General features: G+C 39.0%; 2 protein-coding genes across 7 annotated transcripts in view; both read right to left on the bottom strand.

Annotated features, from left to right (window-relative positions):
- The window catches only part of LOC107587240 (transcription factor COE1-like), a 133,125-nt gene extending 123,919 nt beyond the window's left edge, over positions 1-9,206 (bottom strand). For all 5 annotated transcript variants that reach the window (XM_016274947.1, XM_016274950.1, XM_016274949.1 and 2 more), the window contains exons 1-4: positions 8,613-9,206; positions 7,989-8,145; positions 7,126-7,189; positions 5,979-6,034 (exon numbers count right to left, since the gene is read on the bottom strand). In XM_016274947.1, the coding sequence (XP_016130433.1) occupies positions 5,979-6,034; positions 7,126-7,189; positions 7,989-8,145; positions 8,613-8,740 (405 nt within the window). In that variant the 5' untranslated portion in view covers positions 8,741-9,206. The remainder of the gene's footprint in view (positions 1-5,978; positions 6,035-7,125; positions 7,190-7,988; positions 8,146-8,612) is intronic.
- Positions 9,207-13,638: 4,432 nt separating this feature from the next.
- Positions 13,639-26,611, bottom strand: part of LOC107587238 (RING finger protein 145) — a 23,007-nt gene continuing 10,034 nt past the window's right edge. For both annotated transcript variants that reach the window (XM_016274946.1, XM_016274945.1), the window contains exons 3-11: positions 23,857-23,965; positions 23,535-23,626; positions 21,459-21,694; positions 20,386-20,561; positions 16,931-17,071; positions 16,631-16,813; positions 16,081-16,228; positions 15,256-15,612; positions 13,639-14,563 (exon numbers count right to left, since the gene is read on the bottom strand). In XM_016274946.1, the coding sequence (XP_016130432.1) occupies positions 14,141-14,563; positions 15,256-15,612; positions 16,081-16,228; positions 16,631-16,813; positions 16,931-17,071; positions 20,386-20,561; positions 21,459-21,694; positions 23,535-23,626; positions 23,857-23,965 (1,865 nt within the window). In that variant the 3' untranslated portion in view covers positions 13,639-14,140. The remainder of the gene's footprint in view (positions 14,564-15,255; positions 15,613-16,080; positions 16,229-16,630; positions 16,814-16,930; positions 17,072-20,385; positions 20,562-21,458; positions 21,695-23,534; positions 23,627-23,856; positions 23,966-26,611) is intronic.

Here is a 26,611-nt window from a genome sequence, read left to right as displayed (position 1 = left end):
TGCCAGACTGGAGCACGGTGCACCATCTGGTACGGCCCCCCAATTTTCTCCCAGATTTTCTCGGCTTTGCTCTCACCCCTCCTTAATACAAAACACAGCGCTGCCAGGCTGGCAAAGCCTTGCGTGTCCCCCCTCCTCCCCGAGTTGAATGTTGGACATGGTATGTCATTCCGAACAGTGCCGCGTTTGACTACGCCAAGTGTGTCACCTTGCTAAGATTCTGGGATCTCGTTCGACTGGCAGCAAATCTGTCCCGTTACGCACAGTCATTACTCTCTGCCATGTAACGGAGGTGTAATTCAGCAAGCCTGTCCAGCATCAAAAAAGTTTGTCCCATTGACCTTTACTGGTAAAAAAAAACACTGACGCAAAGTTCTATCTACCAAGAAAAGGGTAATTTGACAGGAGAAATATCCAGAGACCGACGACACATTGGCTCATTGTTTGATGTCTTTCAGATGTACTTTACATTATACAAAGGCACTGAAAGCGATATTGTTACAGCCAGTGCTGGAGTTGGCAAGCTCGGAGCATTTGTTCAGATGGTTTTCTTTCACTTTGAGGGAATGGGGGCCAAGGTCTTCTAGAAGTACACAGCATGCATCACTGTCTGCCAGCCCAAAGACATGCTTCATATTTCTATCTATAAACACCAAATCTATCTTCGCCCATTCTTGCTGAGCTGTGCTCGGGAGCAGCAGTATTCTTCCACCTGCCTTAATGCCTTAATTATACATCATGAATTTATTATAAAATGTAATTCGGGTAATATCCTGCCATTCAAGTCAACATGAAATCAAAAACTCCCCTATTTATTTTATGAATGCACATTATTTTATTTTTTCTCACATTATATAATTTCATGTTGACTTCAGCAGCATTTTTAATACTTTTCTTAAAGCAAGACACCACAGTTAAAAAGGTTAAAAATCGCAATTCTTTAAATTAATTGTTACGTACTACAAGTTTTCTGAATATTATTTTTTTTTATTTACAGTTTTTAAAAATGCAAACGAGGCAATATTGAATTAAATATACACTAATTTTGCATACATTTGCAAACAGAGATCTGAACATTGCCTATAACCAATTTATTTAAATTTTTTTCTTATTTATTTTGTTTGTTTGTCATATTTCACTTAAAGGCTTTTACAGAGGGGACTTTGGATACCTTTTTTTTATCATTTTATAAATCAAAGAATACTGTTAACAGCCAGAAAAAAATCACCATATTTTTTGTAATAAAATGTTCTATAAATCAAGCAAGTGATATATAAAAACGAAACCCTCTGCAAAACCTTCAGAATATAGATAAGAATAAAACGGTAAAGGTGTATGTAAGTGCTACTGGAGTCGAGATTTCTGGCTCAGAAAGAAAAAGCCTTTAAAGATATGTATTGTAATTGAAATCTACAGATGAAAATAGATAAAGTGTAATAAAAGGTCTTAAAGACGACTCAAAATTGTCCAGTGTAGGAAAAAACAATGCTTGAAGTGTCACAAATTCCTCCAGTCATACAAATGGAAGTGACTCATAAAGATTAATTAGTCTTTGTATATTTTGTTTGTATTAAGCATTCCTAAAAGAGAAATTGTAGTTTACCGGCTCTTAAAGTGTGCCATCTTGATAACTTTTAAACGCCTTGGCTGCTTTTACTGCGATCAAAGAACAGGAAGTAGTTTTGCAGGAAATAGTTTCTTTTTGATTTAGAAGAAACATCGAATGTGCAAAGGTGTCGCATAAAAAATTACAGCATAATAAAATCATAAAAAATGTTAAAGTGTGATGTTTAGGGCAGTTTTAACTGTGTGCCGAAGTGCGAGAAGGGCACATTAATAAGCATGCAATGTTCATATGCCTTGTAATACATATTTCATCTCGCCAAGCACACTTTTCATATTTCATCTAGCGTTTTCCTCAGTGGCTTTGATGTGATGCCTGAAATCGAATGCAAGTAAACAAGACGCTATAAATACATGGAAACCTACTTCCTACACAGTTGGCATCATCTGTTAGCATGCCATTATTAAGAACACGGCTGCCTTTTTTCCCAGACCACTGCGCTACCTTTAAAGAGGTGCTGTCTTGGCAGTGATTTCACTCTTTGTTCTCCCACACACACAGAAGCGTTCGCATACACGAAGTATCCCACCCCACCCCTGATCAGCTGTTCAGACATAAAGCCTGAGAAACAAGAGAAGAGAAAAAGAGAGCAAGAGTTGGGCAGGCAGACAGACAGACAGACAGACAGACAGGAGAATAGACGTAGGGTTTCTAGAGACAGCTAACAGACATCTGAGAGACTTCTAGGCGGTGCAAGAATTTGAGCAGGAGACCAGGGAACAAAACAAGGCTGAAAAGAAAAAAGTTGTGGAGTGGATGGGTTAAAAGAGGGATAAAAAACAAAGCTAAGTGAAAAGAAATGTGTATTGCCGAGCTAATCACAATGCATTTTGCATGTAAAAGTGCTTGCTGACATGCCTTTGTAGAGCGGGGTTTGGAGAGAGGGCGTGGTCTGATTCACTGGCTAAGTTTAGCTCAAGCTCAAGTTAGCTCAAGCAAAACAACGAACATCTAGTACTGCATCTTAAAAAACAACCAATCCAGGAGGTAATGAGAGAAGAAAAAGAAAAAGTAGGATAGATGAGGGAGGAACGTGGGAGGTCTGCTGTCTCTGCACTATGTTTGTCAGATGTGTTGGCGCTGAAGCTGCTGATCACAGGTTTAACTGTCAAACTCACACTTAAGGGCCCCCCATGTCCCCGACTCCCTCTTCTGTACCCCACTATGAGTTACTATCCCAGGATAACGGTGTGATTATTTCGCCAAATCAGTTAAGTGCAAATCCCACCCCATGGCCAATTCTGAAGATTCGCATCAATCACAGTATTTACTACACAACAATGAAACAAATCCTAACACCTAACCCTGACCCACACCCTAATGTTGTTATAGCATTATAGCACATCCTGATGGATAGCATTACTGTTTGTCGCGATCTAAAACATTTGTGATGTTTCTGAACTCTGAATCCATGAAGTCTGATCTTTTCTTGACCGGCGGCTGGGTGATTGAGTTGACCAATGCATAAGTGTTGACTTAATGCATGTTATTATTCTTTGAATTAGCATTCTAGACTCTTAGTATGTGGAGTATTCTTCCCTCAGCTGCCTAAACTCAAGTATCCCTGGTTAAATCCAAGTTAAGCGCTAATAGTGGCATGAAAAACAAAACAATGCAAAGCAAAACAGAAATGCGCTCCAGTTCAGCATGTTAGATTCGGAGGTAACCACTAGGCCACTGCTAAAACAACAGATGCAGTAAATTAGCACTATAGCTTGAAATGTAAAACACTGAGATGTTTACGGTATCTGCTGAATCTAATAATTTGCCTGTGACAGTAACTACCAAAATAACAAGCGCCTTCATGCAACTGTTGCGCAGTTGCAAGAGTAAATCAGTCTCGCCAGAGAATAATAAGCTCTGCACTCGCTCTGAGAGCAGTAACAACAGCAAATCTGGACACTAATTACAGTCCAAGCTAAAGCTGTTTTTGCTGTTTTAGCCACCATAACATAAACAGAGTGTAAGTGTTTTAGCCTTGCTAGCATTGCGAAACACTTTAGCAGCCTCCGTGATTCGCATTTGTTCCCACAGCCACTTAGAAAGTAATAGTTTTGCTAACAAAGTCGAATCAGCGCTACGCTCTAAAGTTGTGGTGTTCAGTGAATCGGCCGGTCATTTCAACAGGAATCCATGCGATTGGGAATTCCGCGCAAAGCTTTCCCCACGGCAGGTTGGTCACGGTGTTAACCTACAGAACGCTGCTTGGTTTGAAAGTGACTTTATGTGTGAGCTGTGCATCTTACATCGTTACATTATTGACGATTGGCGATGAACTTTTTTGCCCTCAGAATTTCATGAATGCCTCACATTAACTCACTCCACAGCCCAATAACTAGCATCTCACTGAGTGATTACAGAAGGCCGACGGGGATATAGAACATCACTAAAGATTACTCAGGTCGTCTGTAACCTGATAACGACTGCCAGCGGAGTAGCATCCGCACTCCCTTCTCAAGAGTGCCTACTCTTCAAACTGAAAGCTTGTTTTTAGTCTGAGCCGCAACATGGGCCGAGACACCTGTAGCTGTCCTGTGGTCAGCCGGTATCCAGGTCTCATTTCACCCTCTCAACAGGTCTGACTGCCCCCGAGCGAAACCACATCTGATCCCGAACTCTCTCTCGCTCTCATTCACCTGAGGAAATCAAAGACACATGCCAACCGAGCTGTTGGCATGGTGAATATATCACTCGCAACGGAGCTTTTTGAGCTGTTACAAGGTAACTAGCTGTCTTGTTGTTGGAGAAGGGAATTTGATATCCTCCGACTGTCGCGTACACATGTTCATCTTTAAGTGTAGTTCTAAGCGGATCCCTTTAGCGAGTGATTTAACCATAGGTTGTGTTCACATCTGAAAGTTTCTCGCATACAATACAGCAGCAAAGGGGGTTGCAATCTCATTCCTTGGGACTTCTATTACACGTGTTGTAATACCTGCGCAAAAATAATGAATGCAAGTGCTAAATATATTCCAAGAAGACTGACATGAAAACCGCCGGCAAACAACTACAAAAGATTTGTGAGGGGGAAGCCGAGGCGTCTGGGTGATTATTTTTTAACTTGACACTGGTAAACAGCGCTCTAGCGACACTTCGCTCAAAAGTGCCATGTCCTCCTACGAAGTGCAGCAAAGCAGATAGTTAGGAAACAACAGCTCTTTTACCTACTGCCAGACTAGCGCTGTCAAAGTGGCAGCTACTGGGGTTTAATGCGCTTTCATGTTCCCCGCCACGCAACTTAGGCGGGAGGGAGAGGGAGCTGCCGCCCGCAGGTAAGTTAGCGACCGTTAGCGAAGTGTAAAGAGCCTAGCATGGAGCCTTTCTCAGTTTGCAGGAGGTAGCTAATAAACACGGATATGTTTAATAGACCACTTTCACAAATGCTAATCGCTAATTCCCATGACACGCTAATAAGGGCTGATCCAAGGTCAACAAGCTCTACAAAAAAACAACAACAACACTAGTTATAACCATCCAGACACTAGCCCAGGGCCACACATGTCTTTGGTGACTGATAAAATCAAACAGGAAACCGGAAACAGGCAACACTAATAATGTAGATCTGCCATATTGTACATACAAGAAATGAAACAAGCCAGAGTTCGGAGCTGCCGCCCGCAGGTAAGTTAGCGACCGTTAGTGAAGTGTAAAGAGCCTAGCATGGAGCCTTTCTCAGTTTGCAGGAGGTAGCTAATAAACATGGATATGTTTAATAGACCACTTTCACAAATGCTAATCGCTAATTCCCATGACACGCTAATAAGGGCTGATCCAAGGTCAACAAGCTCTACAAAAAAACAACAACAACACTAGTTATAACCATCCAGACACTAGCCCAGGGCCACACATGTCTTTGGTGACTGATAAAATCAAACAGGAAACAGGAAACAGGCAACACTAATAATGTAGATCTGCCATATTGTACATACAAGAAATGAAACAAGCCAGAGTTCAGAAGAAGGCAGCCGAGCATGACATGTGAACCACACCAACGGGCAACACAAACATGTTCACGAAAAGGCTTGCAAGGGCTGTGCAAGTGTACTGGGTTTGCAAAAAAACTGATAAGAAAAATCTGAAAAGAAAATAGGCTACACACTATGCCGCACAGTTAAACAGCAAACAAACTTTCAAACGGTCAAGCACAAAAAGTCCAAAAGAGGCCTGTGATGCCGTTGCCACCGTGCATGTAAAAATGTGACACTGTCCCTGGGAGATACGCATGCACTGTGAGATTCATCTGTACGGGGCACAAACAATTCAACCTTTAGCATGTCCTGATGCCCCAACATGTATGAATTAGCCTCTGGTGACATGCGCAGATGGTAGTGTGCAGGATGAGATGAACCCTTACCTGTTTAGTCATGGAGTCAATTAGTCTTACGTAAAAATCCTGCTCTGTTCTGATGCCTGGAACACACAGAAACTTGACATCAGCATGTGCTTTTCATGACATTTTCCACAAACACATTCACATTCATTATCTCTAACTCGGCTATTACAATGCACTGTAATTGCACCAAGCATAGTGCTCTTGAAATAGCACAAGCACATTTTGGTAGCTTAATTGTATTGTAATATGTCCACATATTAAATGAACAGTACATAAAAACAATATTCTTTGAATGCTAAACATAGTATAATTTCGTATACTATAATTAGAGGAACTATAACTGTTATTTTTTATATAAGAAGATATTTTGTGATGCATGATTAGCCTAATTATAACTTTAACACTGAACACACCTGCCCACACCTGACAGTTTATTTACTACTTTCTAATTAAATTAAATAGCAAATTCAACTAATTTATATGGCTGAATAATTCTTTATGAAAACACGTAATGCATGAGTTTAATTACTGCCTTAAAATCTAAATGGTGCCAAAGTTAGGACTTGCTATGAGTTCATTGCTTTTCGACCACTTTGAATTGAAATACTTATGAATAAAATCAAAACTGACAGAAATGATGATGTGATGAAGTACAGATTTAAAAAGCACTGTGCACAATATGCTTGAGAGGTGGCAGAACTAACAGCTGGTTTATTTAGAAACTGACCAGATGACAAATGATAGATAGACAGGCTGTCAGAATACACACTAATGAACATGATCACTTTCATTTCACTCCAAGAAAAGCACATTAACAATTAATATCGCGTGGCTGGAAATAGGTTCCTAATTGATTTAAACTTTGGGTGAATTATTAATGCTTTCAAATGATACTGATTCATTGTGAAGAGGCATGCTTGGGTTTGAAGAAAGTAAATGAGAATTAGATAGTGTTGAGGAGTCAATCACTGATTGCGTTTAATTGTTCAGACAGAACCAGCCTCGATCGGTTAAATCGTTGATTTAAATCACTGCCAATCTTCGTCAAATGGAGATCTCTAATGACAGCACCTGCTACTGCTGCTATTTTAGGCCGATGAATTGCAAATCAAGATCAACGAAAGTGCGCAAACTCAAGCCTCGTGCGCAGATGTGAGCATGTCCTTACCGTTGCTGTAGAGAAGTTGCAGTCTGTAATGTATGCCATTGTTTGTCTTTTCTCCTGTAGTCTCCTGGGCATGAAAATAATATTACAACAGGTCTCAAAATCAGACATACTAACGGGAGGAAAAGTTACTGCGCTTACAAAATGATATCGTTTGGATCGGTTCAATAAAATCATCTGGAGCGCAAATACTAGTTTAGTTAAAAATATAGCGTGTGTGTAAACAAAACGGAATTATCTCATGAACTGTATTTAATGCATGAGGTCAAATTAATTTATTCTTAGCTGTTTTAGGTTATATTGCTTATAGTAAGTTATAGTAGTAGCATTATAGTAAGTTATAGGCCATTACTGATATACATACAGCCTAATATTGTTTTATTATGCAGGCATAAGATATATGTTTCTAAATATGTAAATTAAGCTCTACTAAAATGGTTGAAAATGTCCTGTTAAGGCGGCTGAAGAGAAATACAGATGATTGAGTTTTGAAAGCATGCAAAATTAACAGACCTATTTGCGAATTTTATTTATGAATGTAAGAAACGCATATTTAGCCTTAATCCTACATTTTAAATTAATCCGTATCAGCCTTGAACATATTAAATAACTATCCCGTTTAAATAACGATCCGATTTAATTCCTGAGATGTTTATTTCAAGGTAATAGTGCAATCATTTCGATTTCACTGATCACACTGATTTTTTCAATATATTCTCATATGCATTATTTCGACGGTTTTCAAATGTGCATCATATAATATCTCCTGCACTTTTCAAATAAAAAAACGCAAAGGCGTATGCGATCGTATTTTGTGACATCGTGGTGCTGAAAATCAATTTGTGAAGCTCGTTCAATACACTCACCTTCTCTTTTTCCACAAATCCGACAAAAGTGGTTCTCTCAATTTCCACCGGCTGTCCTTGTCGGTCATAAAGGGCTAAAACGAAGTGGAAGAAGTTGGATTTGCGAAGATTTGAGGGCGGCTGCTTCTCGAAGTGCGCCCGGGCCAGTCCCACTCCACTGCGGGGAAGACACGCAGAAAGGCCCGTGTTAAAAAAAACATCCTTCAGATATTAGACGTAGATGCGTTATAGAAATAAAATGGATGTTTAATTTCTATCCCACTGATTGGAGAATTAAAAATGCCTATACATGTATAGCCTATATGAGAAATCTGAATTCATTTATTAGTATTAGTATGCTATTATTTGGCAATTATTATTCTTAGTATTTCTCCAGCACGTTCAATCCAGTGGTCTTAGGACCTCCAGATGTGACTGCATGCAAAAGAAGGTGAGCTTTGGCAAAGTACCCAAACTTTGCATCCAAAGGAACGCATCAAAAGCTCACTAAACGACAAAGCAAAGCGCACCAAAGGCTTAATCCTCCACAATCCGGATCGAGTTTCCTCAAAACAAACGCCAGCAGCAAGATCAGTCCACGCTCCGTGGGAGGTGATCGCAGTCGCAGCCCCGGGGGTCTCTTACCTCTGCGCGGCCGTGTTCGCATCCAGCACCCCGGCGCCTTGCATCCATGTTCGGACTGCGTTCATGCCGATGGGCTCCTCTTTCAAAATACTCCCACTCCTTTGGATGCTCTCCTGAATCCCAAACATGAAACCGGGATCTCTCGCACTCTCTTCCCGTTGGTAGTGTTCTCAGGTGCCCGCGTCCCGTGCGTAAAAGAGAGAGAGCGCGAGAAAGAAAGAGAGAGAGGCAGCTCGGCGCTCGGATGGGAACGAGTTTGGAAACCAGGACAGATCCCGGTGTCACCAAGACGCAAAGTGGAAACAAAAAGCAAGACGTCTTTTCTGTGCCAAATAATGTTTCCTGGGAGCAGCTGGTGCGATCAAGCAGATCTCATATCAAATGTCATCATGACCTGAACAACTTTTCTCGTCTTCTCTTTTTCCCCCCCGATTTTTCTTTATCAGCAGAGAGAAGAAACAAAAACTCAAAAGTGGCCAAATCAAGAGAAGGCTGTGTCCTTAGCCCTCTCGATCAAATTGAAGTGATTTGTGTCTCTTCCCAAAGGAATCAATCCTTCCTTTGACTGTGAGAGGGGAACTAAACACGAGCGCAGCAGCCCCAGAGGCTTGAAGGAGGGATCGGGAGAGGCGGTCCGAAGGCAAAGCGCTCGGATGGGAACGAGTTTGGAAACCAGGACAGATCCCGGTGTCACCAAGACGCAAAGTGGAAACAAAAAGCAAGACGTCTTTTCTGTGCCAAATAATGTTTCCTGGGAGCAGCTGGTGCGATCAAGCAGATCTCGTATCAAATGTCATCATGACCTGAACAACTTTTCTCCTCTTCTCTTTTTCCCCCCCGATTTTTCTTTATCAGCAGAGAGAAGAAACAAAAACTCAAAAGTGGCCAAATCAAGAGAAGGCTGTGTCCTTAGCCCTCTCGATCAAATTGAAGTGATTTGTGTCTCTTCCCAAAGGAATCAATCCTTCCTTTGACTGTGAGAGGGGAACTAAACACGAGCGCAGCAGCCCCAGAGGCTTGAAGGAGGGATCGGGAGAGGCGGTCCGAAGGCAAAGCAGGGTCAGATCCGCCCAACCAGAGCTGCCACCCTCTCTCTCTCTCCTCCACCCACTCCATCAGTTTGTCAGATGGCATTATTCGAGCATTCAACAGAAGCTGATTGGAGTTAGACGCTACAAACCTCCCGCAAAATGGCTCTGTATTGATCCATCTAGTTATCTTCTTGACGCTGTAATTGCCGGCGTGACAATAAAACACTTGTGTCTTGTTCACGCGTAAAAGCTTAATGTGAGCTCGAGAAAGCCGTTAATAAGGACAGATTGCATGTCGCAGCTGAATACGGCACGTGTTGTGCAATGTTGCAGTGGCATCCACATTGACATTCGCAAGCGCACTAAAGATTTCAAAATGGAAAGACTTGAGGGGCCATTTGGCGTTCTTCAGATTCTCTGTAAAAAACCTCTGAAGGCTATATTCACAAGATCCTGCACCTGAAAGCTAAACATAACCATTAGAGAACATTATATAGCCTAAACGTCCACTGTAGATTGTCACACAAATAAAAACTTAGCCTACTTAAAGGATGTTACACTCTTAAAAATAAAGGTGCTTCACGATGCCATAGAAGAACCTTTTCGTCTAAATGGTTCCATAAAGAACCTTTAACATCTGAAGAACCTTTCTGTTTCACAAAAGGTTCTTTGTGGCGAAAGAAGGTTCTTCAGATTATAAAAAGGTAAGAAAGAGATGGTTCTTTAAAGAACCTTTGACTGAATGGTTCTTTGTGGAACCAAAAATGGTTCTTCTATGGCATCGCTTGAAGAACCTTTTGAAGCACCTTTATTTTTAAGAGTGTAGGAATTGATTGTTATCTTCTTGACGCTGTAATTGCCGGCGTGACAATAAAACACTTGTGTCTTGTTCACGCGTAAAAGCTTAATGTGAGCTCGAGAAAGCCGTTAATAAGGACAGATTGCATGTCGCAGCTGAATACGACACGTGTTGTGCAATGTTGCAGTGGCATCCACATTGACATTCGCAAGCGCACTAAAGATTTCAAAATGGAAAGACTTCACCTGCACCTGAAAGCTAAACATAACCATTAGAGAACATTATATAGCCTAAACGTCCACTGTAGATTGTCACACAAATAAAAACTTAGCCTACTTAAAGGATGTTACACTCTTAAAAATAAAGGTGCTTCACGATGCCATAGAAGAACCTTTTCGTCTAAATGGTTCCATAAAGAACCTTTAACATCTGAAGAACCTTTCTGTTTCACAAAAGGTTCTTTGTGGCGAAAGAAGGTTCTTCAGATTATAAAAAGGTAAGAAAGAGATGGTTCTTTAAAGAACCTTTGACTGAATGGTTCTTTGTGGAACCAAAAATGGTTCTTCTATGGCATCGCTTGAAGAACCTTTTGAAGCACCTTTATTTTTAAGAGTGTAGGAATTGATTCGCAAAACGGGAACCATGCGGTTAGCAGGTTCATTCGAATTCAGAAACTTTGAGGCAGTTTAAATGTACAGTGAAGTTCATTATAGTGTATGAGGCATATCTGATTGGCTAAAATTCAGTTCCTGAGTTTCCACAGTATCCATGTCCTTATATCAAACAATCAAATGTTACAGTGCTGTCGTTCAAATGACATTTTTGGAATTTCGTTTTTGGTTTTTTTTCACATTCTGTACTTTTTTTTTTTGTCCAAGGCATAACCGTGCACCTTCATTGCTAAAGGAGGAAACAGCCCAAAATGTATAGAAATCGAATAAGATTGACATGTTTTTGCAAATGTACATGTGCAAAATATTGAGTATAATTCCAATCTATGTATTACTTTTGATTTATATTGTGTAATCGACCATTTCATATCAGCTTCGTCTCCATGCGCGCGCGTGCGTCTTATAGCTACCACATAATCATACAAATAATCTTTATTTCTGTAGTTCCAGAATATTTTTTCTGGCGTACCATTTATTTATGACAGCACATGCTATTCAAATCCGTCTGATTTCTCTCTTTTTCTTTCATTTCTTTTTAGAAAAGAAATCGAACTCATAAGTCTCTACTTTATTTTAATTATTTGAATGAGACAAAGACACGAAAACAACACGAATATTTGATGCAATAGATCACAGTATATGTTGTAGGCTAGTTTATTCTGTGGAATCCATTCTGAAACAAATGCGCTCCTCACCGGCTTTAACAAACACACACACACACACACACACACACACACACTCACACACACACAGGTTTGTTTTTATGGTTTATGGGGACTCTCCATAGGCGTAATGGTTTTTATACTGTACAAACCGTATTTTCTATTGCCCTACACCAACCCTACCCCTAAACCTACCCCTCACAGGAAACTTTCTGCATTTTTAGATTTTCAACACACTCCATTCTGAATTATTTATAAGCCTTTTGAATTACGGGGACACTCTTTGCTTCTCATTGATGAAAGGCCTTTTTCTAGCTTTGCATGACTTCAGCCCCTAGGAGCCTATTTCGAACCATCCTCGCCGTGCACTTCACACCAGCTGCCGTTTGCCATTCTTTCTGTAGGTCACTTGATGTCATCCTGCAGCTGTTGAGTGACATTCAAATGAATTGGCGGTCATCGGAGAGTCATTTACGCCCTCTGCCAGCCTGTAGCTTTGTTGTCCCTGTAATGTCTGCAGCTTGACCTTGTTCTTGTGAACCACTGTCTATGAAATTTTAAGGATGGATGCAACCTGACACTCACTGTATCCCTCTGCCAGTAAAGGCAAAACATTTCAACTCTCTTGGCATGGTCAATGGTTATTATTTGATTCCAATAATTTTTTAGGTACTTCTAGTACTGTTTTTGCCATCCAGCTGGTCCTGTTGCAAGAGGATAGTGATAACCACAGTAGTGGTTTTTATACTTTTCCTGGTTAAATAAGATTTAGTTGAGGTGATCACCTAATAAGTACTTCATTAAGGGATGCAGAGCCAGTGCTTGTTTTGTAGGCAAACATCAATGCCTTGAATTTTATGCGAGCAGCTATTGGTAGCCAGTGCAAGTTGATGAACAGAGGTGTGACATACTCTTTTTTTGGCTCATTAAAGACTACTCTTGCTGCCTCATTCTGGTTTAGTCGCAGAGGTTTGATAGAACTGGCTAGAAGACCTGCCAAGAGAGCGTTGCAATAGTCCAGCCTGGACAGAATAAGAGCATGAACAAGGAATTGTCTAGCATGTTCCGATAGAAAGGGCCTGATCTTCCTAATGTTGTATAAGGCAAATCTGCAGGACAGGGCAGTTCTAACAATGTGGTCTGTGAAATTAAGCTGATCATCAATCACAACTCCAAGGTTCCTGGCTGTCCTGAAAGGAGGTATGGTTGATGCGCCTAACTGGATGTAGAAATTGTGATGAAGTGTTGGGTTGGCTGAAACCACAAGCAGTTCTGTCTTGGCAAGGTTGAGTTAAAGGTGATGGTTCTTCATTCAGCAAGAAATGTCTGTTAGACATTCTGGTGATATGAAAAGCCATGTTTCTGAATGACAGAACCTAGTGATACCACGTAGATAAGAGAAGAGAAGAGGTCCAAGAACTGAGCCCTGAGGCACCCCAGTAGCTAGATGTTGTGAATTGGACACATCACCCCTCCAAGATATATATATATATATTTATACTCATGCCATTTCAAAGTCGTACAATGTTCTTTTGTGGAACACAAAAGGAGAAGTTTAGCAGATTATAAAAAACATGAAAAAATTTTTTTTTTTATGTTTTCAGAAACAACTTCAAATTGGTCTGTTCCCTACACAAAGTAATCCCAGCTTTAGAAGACTTTGAATTGTATAAACTACTTATATGGAGATATTTTTGTCATTTTTATAACTTCACAGTAAGGAAGAATAAAAAAACATACTCGCAACTTTTTCATCTCACAATTCGGACTTCTTTTCCTCATAAACTCGCAATTCTGAGTAAAAAAGTCAACTGTGAGATATAAACTGCAATAATTGTGAGATAAAAAGTCGCAGTTGCCTTCCGTGGCAGAAAAGAAGGAAAAAAACAAGTGCAAGATGTGTACTCAGAATTCAGAGGGGAAAAAAATTATGTGATGTTAACTTGCAATTCTGAGAAAAAGAGACCTTTTTTATTCTATGGTGGAAAAAAACACCACACACAACTGTCAGATGTAAACTCAGAATTGAGCGTTAATATTTTGCAATTCTGCTATTTTTTTTCCTAGAAATGTGAGAAAATCGAAATTTTCAGATAAATAGTTGCAACAATGTTTTATTCTATGGTGGAAACAAGCTCTCATTTAACAGCCTTTGTCCCCTTTACATTATATGGAAAAGAGCAGCTGGAACAAAAAGGGTTTGGAATGTCAAGAGTGTGAGTAAATGATGACAAAACTTTTATTTTAAAAAAGGTAAACCATCCCTTTAACCATCTTCTAATGGAGTCGTCAACATTGGCAATTTGAAATGTTTTTGGCGACACCTAACAGGCTGATAAGAGTTGAAGGTTGGCTTGGCATGTGCTCATGAAGAGGAATTGACATGTGACGTGCTGCACGAACCATCATCCAAATCACCAGCTGGCTCGGCGCTGCCCTCTGCCGCTACATCACATTCTTTAGGCTGGATTTTTGATCTCCCTGATAGCAAGTCTGTTCCAAGCTCTGGCTTGGCTGAAGTTTTTATGGGAGGAGGGTTTTTTGCTTGGGTGCCTTCCTCAGTGTCCAACTCAACCTGTGGTTCACCCTGCTCCTGTTCCACCTCTGCTGGGTTCTGATTGGCTGGTGGAGTGCCTTGGGTGGTGGCACCTGGAGAGCTAGTTGGCTGTAATTGGCTCTTGAGCTGCCCGTGGCACAGAGGACACGTTTCTTGCACGTACAGCCACTTCTTTAAGCAGGCAGCGTGGAAAAAGTGGCTGCATGGCGTGATGACAGCAGACTTCATATCCTGGAATTGAAGGATGGAAGTGAGAAGCAATGTTTAAAACTAGGCAGCCAAGATAAGAAGTGAAATTATGAACATGTTGACAAATGAGGAAATGCTTTAAAGGCTAGCAAGAGCAAATTCAGATTCCACTGTATTGGTATTGATATCAATAAAGATTTCCACATTTGGCTACGATTCACAATCTCGTGATATGATTCAATTATGATTCTGATTCATCTGGTTATATTGTTAATTTTTATTCAATCAAGGTTCTTTATTGTCATTAGTGGTTCCACGAATAACTTTTAATATGCATGAAAACTTTTCAGAGCAAAAATGGTAGTTCAGATTATTAAAATATTCTTTATACTAAGAATAAAATGGTTCTTTTAAGAACGGATCACTGAAAGATTCATTGGGGTACCAATGATTTTGAAGAGTGCATAGTAAACACATTCATTCTCAGTTACACAGTAAACCCTCTAACTTGGTATAGAACAAAAATATTAATTAAATAATAAAAACAGGGCCCATGTAATACTCAACGAATGAAAAATTATTATTATTATTATACAATTAAACTGATCAACACTTTTGATCAACACAGTTATGAACTTCAGTGAAAGACATTTTAAAGTTTTTTTTATTTTTTATGATTCAATTAACTTGTGTTGTGAATAAATGCACTGAAAACATCTTAAACAATCCCTTACCTGAAAGCAGATAGAACAGATGTCATTATGTTGCTGGAGTTGTAATGTGGAAGCAGTGGGCATGTTTTGGATCTTGTGAACTGCATCTCTGCGCAACAGGAAGCTCTGCCAGCCCAGCTGGGCCCTTAGCCACACGTTATAGTAGGAATGAACCAGGATGATGGTGGAGCCCATTACAGTCCATTCTCCAAACAAGGTCTCTGAAACACCGTAAGCCACCACGCAGACGGCCACCAGGAACTCCAGGAGCCGGTAGGTCCCATTGACACAGTAGATGACTTCATCCATGTTCTCAACAGGAGCCTTACGAAACTCCTCCACCACGAAGAGGATATAGATCAGAAGGGTGCCAAGAACCTGAGAGAGGGTAATCCATTACATTAATTATATTACATTATACCTTTAAATTATTTATATGCATTTGTAAATGTATAGATCGTATAAATATTTTCAGTATCTCTCTCTCTCTCTATATATATATATACATATATATATACCCGTACCCACTGTACATACACACACACACACACACAAAATCACAATTTTTTTTAATAGTATGTTTTTATTTGTATTTCTTATTTTGTTTTTACTTTCTTAAATATCCTCGGTTTTATTGTGCAAAATATTCAAGACAAAAAAAAAATGTTGCTTCTGAAACACTATTTATTTCTGTTTCCATAACCAAGGTAGACAACCCATCATAAATGTCCGGTTGATATACTAATATACCACTTCATCTTTAAACAAAGCTTGACAATGCAGTAGTCTCTATGTGATGTGATAGCAACTGTTCATTTGTATTTGCTGTGTGTGAGCTTTGTGTACCTGCAGTGACGTGAGGATGCTGGAGGAGATGATTATGAGCAGCCAGAAGTCCATGCGGAAGAACTGGCAGATCATGTAAGCCATGTAAGCAGGGAAGACCAGCAGGAAAAGACACAGACTCACTGCTCTGAAATGCTTCCACAGGCTCCTGCAACAACAGAGGATACAAGAAATGCTCAACATAGATAGAAAAACACACATATCGCCCAGCCAGTACTCAGAGTGCCCTAACAATGTTATTTCCTCATTAAAAGGCCTATCAAAACTAGTAAAAAAGTAAATAAAAAAATAATGCATGTTAACATTTACTCTGGCTTATACGGTCACAAGACTTTTTTTGGAAGCTAGTTCAATTGTTAAATTAAATTAAATTAATACATTAAAACAATAAAAATAAATAAACTTTCCAACCATATAGAAAATGTCAAAAATAAAATACTTTTGTAAATAATTTACATATGTGCCGTTTCACATAAGCCTTGTCTGAAAGTTGCAGGAGAGATGTATTCTGATCAGGCGTGAAGTATGCAGGAGGTGCCGAGGCTCTTACTTGTCCTTGGAGGCCCCCAGTGCCAGAACTATGGGGTCGGCGATCTCCAGCATGGACTGCAGGATGGAAGCCACCACAACAAAGAGGATGATGCTGAGGAGGAAAGCTCTGTGAATGACCTGCAGCTCAATGAGCCCGGTCTGAACAGCCAAGATCAGCAGAGTGATACCCTCTGTCATGCCCCTGAAAACCAGATGAGAAAGAAACTACTGTATACACTCTTAAATATATACAAGTACCTGCAAAAAAAGTTGTTTTGAACTGGAGTACTGTAAGCATATTTGAGTGGATGTTTCTCACCTGTGCATGGTGTTGTCATTCATAAAAGCTCTGTAACCCTGTAGGTAGAACTTGCAGAGGGTGAGGACGCCCAGCGCCACAAAAGACACAGTGAAGACCAGCCCCAGCAGAGAGTAAGGAGTACTACAGCACTCAGCGATACTGCAGAGAACACACACAACCAACAAAACATTTACATATGCTACATATTGTTAAATAGTGATTTGGGCTGCACGATATCTCGAAATTATCGAAATATCGCAAAATGCATTTCGCAATGGCATGTGATATCTGAATCATTTTAATAATAGGCTACTTCAAAACTTTGCAAAAAGTCAAAGTTTTAGGTCGACACATATAGCAATGAATAGACTGGGCACGAGACTGACTTGGTTGATGTTAAAAAGAGTTATCAAGTGCAATAAGTTGTAGAAAACAACTCTTTGCCGTCTCGCACGCGCACACAGAGATGCATTTCTGACCCCGCGAACACAGCTGATTCGTCTTTCACATCTCCTTAAGTTTGAACAGACACATACACATACACACAGAATTATGTCAAAATTCCCGTCTCCACAATCATTCTCGTAAACACAGTCAGTTATGTTTTAAATGAATGTAAACAGCTGAGAAAGAAATTGGATGTGTATCATTATATGGGATCTGTGCAGTCGGTCTTAAAGGGACAGCAACCTATAAATACCTGCTGATGAATATGTGACTAATGTTAATCAAAGATTAATCTAAATTTAATTCATACAGTGAACAATATGCAGTATCTTACACTTAATTACATTTCTATACCTGAATACTACTGTTAGACATTATTTTATTTGTAACCATTATATTGTATTTATCTATGCTTTTAATTGGTGTTTTTGATCTTATATTTATAATTTTTTTAATGACTGCTCACTTGCCTTTAATCATGTTCGCTATAGTTTTTACTGTGGTATTGAAGTACTTAAAGTGTACTTTAAGTAATAATAAAAAAAGACAAAGTTACAAGGTGCTTCCCAAATCGTGTACTTATGCACTATTCTATGACGTTTTGTAGTATAAATAGTGCGAGTAGTGCGTTCACACTGAAAATTCCAAAAATAAAAAGTGCACTTTAAATACCCGGATGATGCACTTCACCGAAAAAATGAAGTGTGGAATGTTGGACACTTCATGCACTCAATTGTCGCAGCTTTAATTACGTACCGAAGGGGGAGGAGCTATAAGACTCCGATTATGAATGACAAAATAATCTTATATAATACATATTACACATGGTTGAGTACATAGTGCACAAGTACATAGTGCATGAGGGCATAATGTATAGTGCGTCATTCGGGATGCAGCTACATAGATATAAAATAAGTGGCATTTATTTTTATTTTTTGTTTACATTGATGTTAAAATTACATTTTCAGATTTGTTAAATGCTAAAACACTGCTCGTCACTTTCAGAAGTTGTACTGATGCTTTCTTTTCCAAGAAAGAAACAATGTGAAACATATATATTGGTTATATAACTTTCATTTTTAATATTTTAAAATTTAAATTAAATAGATTTTGCACACTTAAAGCAATATCGTATCACATATCGAATATCGCATTATTTAACAAGGTATCGCATATCGCATTTTTCTTCAATATCGCACAGCCCTAATGGTGATTACGATTTCTACTGTCCTATTTTCCGCTATTCCAAATCCTTGTTGCAATGCATTCTGGTTTATATCTAGACTAGGGATGTCAGTTTATGATCACTCCCATGATCGATCATCAATTAAATTAACAATCAATCAATTGATCGATTAATCGCTAACCCTAACACTTCAAAATGCGTCTACTGCAGTGTATAGTCACCGGCATTACAGGATGTGCAAATCCTGTAATCGGCTCCTCAACGATAATCCCATCGTGTTCGGCCAGGAATCTTGGGGTTATTCTTGACGATCAGCTGACCTTTAAAGATCACATTGCAAAAACAGCACGATCATGCAGGTTCGCACTACACAAAATCAGGACGATCAAACCCTTCCTAACAGAGCATGCAACACAGCTTCTCGTCCAGGCCCTTGTCATTTCTAGTCTGGACTATTGTAATGCTCTTTTGGCTGGACTTCCAACATGTGCAATTAGACCTCTGCAAATGATTCAGAATGCAGCAGCCGGTCTTGTTTTCAATGAGCCCAAGAGAGCCCATGTCGCATCGCTTCTCATCTCTCTGCACTGGCTTCCAGTTGCTGCTCGCATCTAGTTCAAGACAGTGTTTGCCTACAGAACAGCCATGGGCTCCACACTCTCCGCATCCTCCTACCTCTGCTCTCTCCTACTCGTCTACATCCCCTCCAGAAGCCTGCGGTCTGTAAATGAGCGGCGGCTTGTGGTCCCATCACAGAGAGGTACAAAATTACTATCTAGGACATTTTCTTTCACCGCAACCTGTTGATGGAAAGACCTGCCTAACTCGATCCGGACAGCCGAATCCCTGACAATCTTCAAGAAACAACTGAAAACTCCTCTCTTCCGTAAGCATCTAATTGCCTCCTCATAAAAAAAGAAAAAAAAAATTTGATGCCTTCACTTTTTCTATTCTCTTATTATCCTTTATCCCTTCCTGTCCTAGCTTTTACTATTTTAAACGATGACTGAAACCTTGCATAACGGGCACTTCTCGTGTTTATTGCCATCTTATGGTAAATTGTATTCCTGTTGTATTCCTCAACTGTAAGTCACTTTGGATAAAAGCATCTGCCAAATGAATAAATGTAAATGCCACTCAAAGCGCGCCGTAGTTATGTTTGGAATCCTTTTTTTTTATTTTATTTTTTTTATCAAGGTTATTGTTGGCTGTTTCATATCCTGTCACTGAGACCGCTGAATGCATCATTTTTAAATGGTATCATGGTGCTCATTGTTGTATTGCATTTTAGAAACACAATCAAAATGTTTGCAATTAACATTATCACCATTTAAAGTAAAATGATCCCAAACATAACTAAAGCACGTAGGGCTGTGCCAGTAAGTATGACTAACCGCTACCACCACTGCTGCTTTCCCCTAAAAGTGCAACATCCTTGCTTGTGCGGAAAGTATAATTCACTTTTCTGACTGTTTACAAATGGTGTCAGTTGCTCTGGAATACTGGGAGAAAACATTTTATTTCTATTTTTGTATATTTTATGCACTTTTAAAGTCTGGATCACATTAAAAGCATAATTTGTACATTGTGAATTATTTGCACAAGAGATCCAGCCCATCACTCTCGCCTGTATTTTCCTCATGTGTCTGCAGCACGTTTTGTGCATGAACCGCACAAACCCCAAAACTACACACTGTGCCTAGTCGAACATCGAAAAGTGTCATTGTCACAGATTATTATCGACAATCAATCATTAGCATCCCTAGTCTAGACGCTAACCTTTGTGCTGATTAAAAACAGTGTGACTCAGTAGCTGGACTATATGTTGCAGCAGTCAGACCTGGTGAGGAACAGGAAGAGCAGCCTCTCTCGGGAGGGCGGCTGGTCCCGTGTGCTGAAGTAGGTGTAGATCTGCAGTGCAAACAGCACCAGCCAGAAGCACATGAAGAGAACAGGCAGAACCAGCTGATTCCACAGAGACATGCCCAGAGCCAGCAAACCATACACCTCCACCACCTACAGAACAGCACAAGAAACAGGGGGATGTTACAAAAAAAAAAGTTCAAATACTGGCTGGTAGGATGAAAATGTGAACCATTTACATTTCAAAAACATCTTATTTTACTTCACATTATTCACAAACCAACAAAGTTTGATATTCTAAAGTCTTATATAACACTGTGAGAAATTTTATTTAAATGATAACAATATATACATATCATGATAATTATTTTTGCTTTAAGTAAGGTTTTTATATCCATTTTTTGGATACCATTTAAAATGTCATAATTCTCATCATCAATTTCAATATCACAAAAACAATAATACTAGCCCAACTCACACAAGCTTAAAAAAAACAACAACAACTCAATCTTACTGAAGACAAATAAACAGTCAAAAACAATAAAAGTGACAGTAAATACATTTATAATGTTAGAAAAGACTTCTATACGAAAGGTGTCATTTTGAACCTTCTATTCATCAAAGTTTGCAAAAATACCAAGCAGCACATTTGTTTTCTTGGGTATCATATAATCTGCATATTCTAATGATTTCTAAAGGATCATGACATTAAAAGTTCAGCTTTGCCATAACATGAACCAATTTAAATTTAAAATACATTAAAACATGTGTTTTAATCATATTCGTCAATATTACTGTTCTTACTGTACTTTTGATCAAATAAATGCAGCTTTGGTGAGGATAAGACACTATTTTCAAAAACATTACAAACCAACAACAAACTTTTTAAAAGGTATTTTTATACAAATTTGCTTTAAAAAATATCTGCTGTGTAGAAAAGTAATTTCACATGTAAAAAATGCACATGATCACATGAGAAAAATATTGCAGTTTGTGGAATTGAGGCGGCGACACATCTTACCCCACTCTCTACACCTATAAAACTCGTACCTGCACCAGCTCTCTGTAGGCAGTTTTGGCCAGATTGTATGGCACCAGTAGGTTGGAGGCGATGAAGTAGAGCACCTCCAGACCGGTGAAGATCATAGCAAAGCGGTTGATGAAGACGATGGTCTCCAGGGGCACGAGGCACAGTCTAGCCACTAGAGGGAGCAGGTGTGCAGAAAACAGCCAGATCTGTTTGGTTTGCATGACGCAGGAACACAGGGTACACACCACGACCTGACCTGAGGGAGAGGATAGTCTTACTGAACAAACACTAACTTACAGATGCACTGAAAAACACACTAACACACCTCAATGTTTCCTTTAAAAAGGTGCTTTGAACGTTCCCAGTGGGAGTGCTCACAATGTGGTCGGCTTTGCCGTGTTGACATGGCAAATAAAAGACATCATCTCAATTTGACTCAAATCTAACAAAACAAAAGGGTTAAACTACTGAAGTTATGCGTCTATCAGTTTGGTCGCTTTTCACTGTCAGAAGGGATGAAACTGTTGTATTTAGATTTAAAAAGATGAGTGTCATTTCAGAGTGTCGATTCAAATGAATAGCTGAATAACTTTTCTGTTCAACTCTGTTGCATCACACAAATCAGCTGCTATCACAAGGTCTAAAGAATTGAATGACGTACAAATTATATTGCAAAGAGTTTCTCACGATATCGGTGTTACCAAAGGGGACGTAGTACATGGGCTCTGCATACTGCATTCGAAACGCCTATACGATACAAAATGTATGCGTATACAGCTAAACGCGTCTCCGTGTGGACGGGGCCTTAGATCTTCATTCGTCTGGTCAGCAAAGAGCACATATTTTGCCTATGAATATTTTCTATTCAAATGGTTTAATTTCAAGTAAAATGAGGCAGCTTCCCTGCGGTGCTGCTGTCTTTGTGAACTGTGCTAAACATATTGCAGTGTGATTCTTCTATATAATACAGAGATTTTGAGGATTAAATATCTGGATATAAAGAAAGTCAGAGGTAAAAATTTTATTAAACATGACTTTCAACCTTTCCAGTTGAAATATTTTAAAGCTTAAGACCTACTTTATAATATTTTAAATGTATTTTAGAAAAAATAAATCAATAATTTCTGTGACTTTATTATTATTTCCATGACATTTTATGTGATAATTACTCACAAAAACGAATTTTTACCTATTGAAATATTTTAGAGTTTGGCATAACTACAAAAAATTATATCGGTTATTTTCCAAGAAATTTCTGTGACTTGTCCATGACTTTTTTTTTTTTTTATTATTATTTCCAGGACTTTCCCAGGAAGTTGAAACATTCTACACAGACTTCACCTGAAAAAAGCCTATTTTAAATTCAAAACCTGTTTTAGAATTTTTCTAAAGTATTTTGCAAAAATTCTATTTTAGGGATTCCATGATTTTTCCAAATCCGTATTTTTCATGGTTTTCCAGGAAATGTCAGGGAATTTGTAAATGTGAATTTACTGAAACAAGTTACATACATCAGAGCTCCTATAGTACTATGCTTCCTAAAATTATAAAGAACATTCCTTGATACAGAACCGAGCAGAAAGCATTAGGCTATTTTTGTTCTACTGTAGAGTTGCTCCTGTTTTAGCTTACTTCTCTTTTATCCAACTCTCGATGCCATGGATGACCTGTCAAACTGATATTCCATATGCCACCTCTACTACATATGTTGATAAAAGATGATTAAGTGACAGTGTCTTGGGTTTCACTACCTTGGGATGAAGTCTCACTCTTTTAAATCAATTAAATCAGTTAGAAATGTATTCAAGGCTGTTTTTCTTGGATCGGGATGGCTGCACGTCATTCCATTCCTAAATGCCTAATTCCAGTAAAACTGGAAGTATTTCACAGGGCCTCTATTCATTAGCAAATTGAGCACACCGAGATCTGGTTTCTTCTTTATCAGATTCTGTGTTATAGTTCAGCAGTCAGGTCTCTTTTCCAGCAAGGGTGGGAACCGAAGTTCAGTAACACGACACCAGTTGCGAGTAACTCATCCCTGCAGCAGTAAAGAGAACAAAATGGTGTTGTTTAGGAGTTGATAATGCAGGACGTACCGATGAGTGCCGTGGTAAAGCGGTTCATGGACAGTGGCTCCAGGTAGAGGGGACCCTCGTAACCCGAGTCCAGCTCTCCACGTACGTAATCCCTGCAGGAACACCAGTCATTGAGCACGGTCTGTTTGACAGTCATGATAAGTACTAAACAGTTCATTTATTTCAAAATGTGATGAGTACTTTTTTATCGGTAATAATGAGTGACACTGCAACTAGATTTAATGTGAATGTGTGTACAAGAAATGTCAACATGTCAGCACTTCAAAACCAACGTGTCATTGTGTTTGTGTACAGTCGAGCATGGGGTGCTGTGAGCACAGACCTGGAGAGCTGGTGCCCAGCGAAGAGCAGAAGAGCTGTGAGCACATAGAGGTAGAGCTGCACCAGATGCTGCCGGGGTAAAGTCAACAACACCACACTGAGGATGTAGCCTGAAGAAAAGGGAGACTCATTACTGACAGGAATAATGATATACATACAGTATATACACTGCATTAAAACAAAAACTTCACAAAAATATAATTTGGCTTTAAATTACACACAAGTGTCAATGACATAATTACATAACAGTGCCCACAATAAAGGAAAATATTTTTTTAAATACAAAGTAAAAAGCATTTGCCAAATAAGAAATGTACCCTTTGTATTCATTTTGATTTCATAGGATTTTGCAAAACGTTTATACCGTTTTCAAAGTTTCATTTAATGTCTCTAAAATGTCATGTGATGTAACCAAGTAAAAAGTAATAACATTTCCCCTACACCTTGAATACATGCGAGTGTACACATCTCAACCCTTCTGTTGAGCTCAAAAACTAGGTACAACCTTTGCGTTAGAGGGTCAAATTGGCACTGAAAAAAAAACTAGATTCATGCAAAAACAGAAAACCACTGTTGTAGCTTGTCAGAGAATAAAAATGAAATGTGAGAAATGTAATAATTCTCATCTCTTTTATTATGTCATGTCTGTTGTAGTAGGGGTCAATTTGACACTTTGTTTAAAATTAGCTCAACAGAGAATTTTTTTCATGACTATTTGCACATTGAGGTACAAAAAACTACAAGCAAGTATACAGGTGCATCTCAATAAATTAGAATGTCATGGAAAAGTTCATTTATTTCAGTAATTCAACTCAAATTGTGAAACTCGTGTATTAAATAAATTCAATGCACACAGACTGAAGTAGTTTAAGTCTTTGGTTCTTTTAATTGTGATGATTTTGGCTCACATTTAACAAAAACCCACCAATTCACTATCTCAACAAATTAGAATACTTCATAAGACCAATAAAAAAAAAAAAAATTTTAGTGAATTGTTGGCCTTCTGGAAAGTATGTTCATTTACTGTACATGTACTCAATATTTGGTAGGGGCTCCTTTTGCTTTAATTACTGCCTCAATTCGGCGTGGCATGGAGGTGATCAGTTTGTGGCACTGCTGAGGTGGTATGGAAGCCCAGGTTTCTTTGACAGTGGCCTTCAGCTCATCTGCATTTTTTGGTCTCTTATTTCTCATTTTCCTCTTGACGATACCCCATAGATTCTCTATGGGGTTCAGATCTGGTGAGTTTGCGGGCCAGTCAAGCACACCAACACCATGGTCAATTAACCAACTTTTGGTGCTTTTGGCAGTGTGAAGGAAGACTTTGGACTACTGGGCAACAGTCCAGTTCTTCTTCTCCTTAGCCCAGGTAAGGCACTAATCTTGTCTGTGGTTCAGGAGTGGCTTAACAAACAGAACATGACAACTGTAGCCAAATTTCTTGACACGTCTGTGTGTGGTGGCTCTTGATGCCTTGACCCCAGCCTCAGTCCATTCCTTGTGAAGTTCACTCATTCTTGAATCGATTTTGCTTAATCCAATCCTCATAAGGCTGCGGTTCTCTCGGTTGGTTGTGCATCTTTTTCTTCCACACTTTTTCCTTCCACTCAACTTTCTGTTAACATGCTTTGATACAGCACTCTGTGAACAGCCAGCTTCTTTTGCAATTAATGTTTGTGGCTTACCCTCCTTGTGAAGGGTACCAATGATTGTCTTCTGGACAATGTCAGATCAGCAGTCTTCCCCATGATTGTGTAGCCTAGTGAACCAAACTGAGAGACCATTTTGAAGGCTCAGGAAACCTTTGCAGGTGTTTTGAGTTGATTAGCTGATTGGCATGTTACCATATTCTAATTCGTTGAGATAGTGAATTGGTGGGTTTTTGTTAAATGTGAGCCAAAATCATCACAATTAAAAGAACCAAAGACTTAAACTACTTCAGTCTGTGTGCATTGACTTTATTTAATACACGAGTTTCACAATTTGAGTTGAATTACTGAAATAAATTAACTTTTCCACAACATTCTAATTCATTGAGATACACCTGTAAATAGAACTTTTTGTAAAAAAATAATACTATTAACATATTATGCCAAAGTAAATGTTTTTTTTTTCATTGTTTTAAAGTAAATATTTACATTTTTGCTAATATTTAAGGTAAGCTTTATTTTTAAACGTTATTCTGATATACGATAATACAAGACTACCTCTGTGTTATGACATACTTTACCAAATTAACTTGCTAACACTGGTGATTATGAAACTAAATACGTTAAACAGAAAGTGGGATGCAGCTCTGGTTTTTACAGTCAGTGCTAATTGAAACTGCTGAAGACAGTGTTGCAGCTAAGGAAAAGATATTGATTTCATTTAAAGGGGTCATATGATGTTGCTAAAAAGAACATTATTTTGTGTATTTGGTGTAATGAAATGTGTTTATGCGGTTTAAGGTTAAAAAAACACATTATTTTCCACATACTGTACATTATTGTTTCTCCTCTATGCCCCGCCTTTCTGAAACGCGTTGATTTTTACAAAGCTCATAGGTCTGAAAAGCGAGGTGTGCTGTGATTGGTCAGCTATCCAGTGCGTTATGATTGGCCAAATACCTCAAGCATGTGACGGAAATGTTACGCCCCTCACCATACTGTTGATGCCCTGTCAGGCCGGAGCGATGATTCAAAAACATGAAAACCCATTATAAAAGAGGTATTCGTTGCATCCAGTGGGGACATAATTATGTATTATAATGACTT

This window comes from Sinocyclocheilus grahami, unplaced genomic scaffold, assembly GCF_001515645.1.
Source record: "Sinocyclocheilus grahami isolate Dianchi unplaced genomic scaffold, SAMN03320097.WGS_v1.1 scaffold91.1, whole genome shotgun sequence".
Classification (NCBI taxonomy): Eukaryota; Metazoa; Chordata; class Actinopteri; order Cypriniformes; family Cyprinidae; genus Sinocyclocheilus; species Sinocyclocheilus grahami.
The sequence above is the reverse complement of the archived record's forward strand: the minus strand, read 5'-3'. Positions and strand labels throughout refer to the sequence as shown.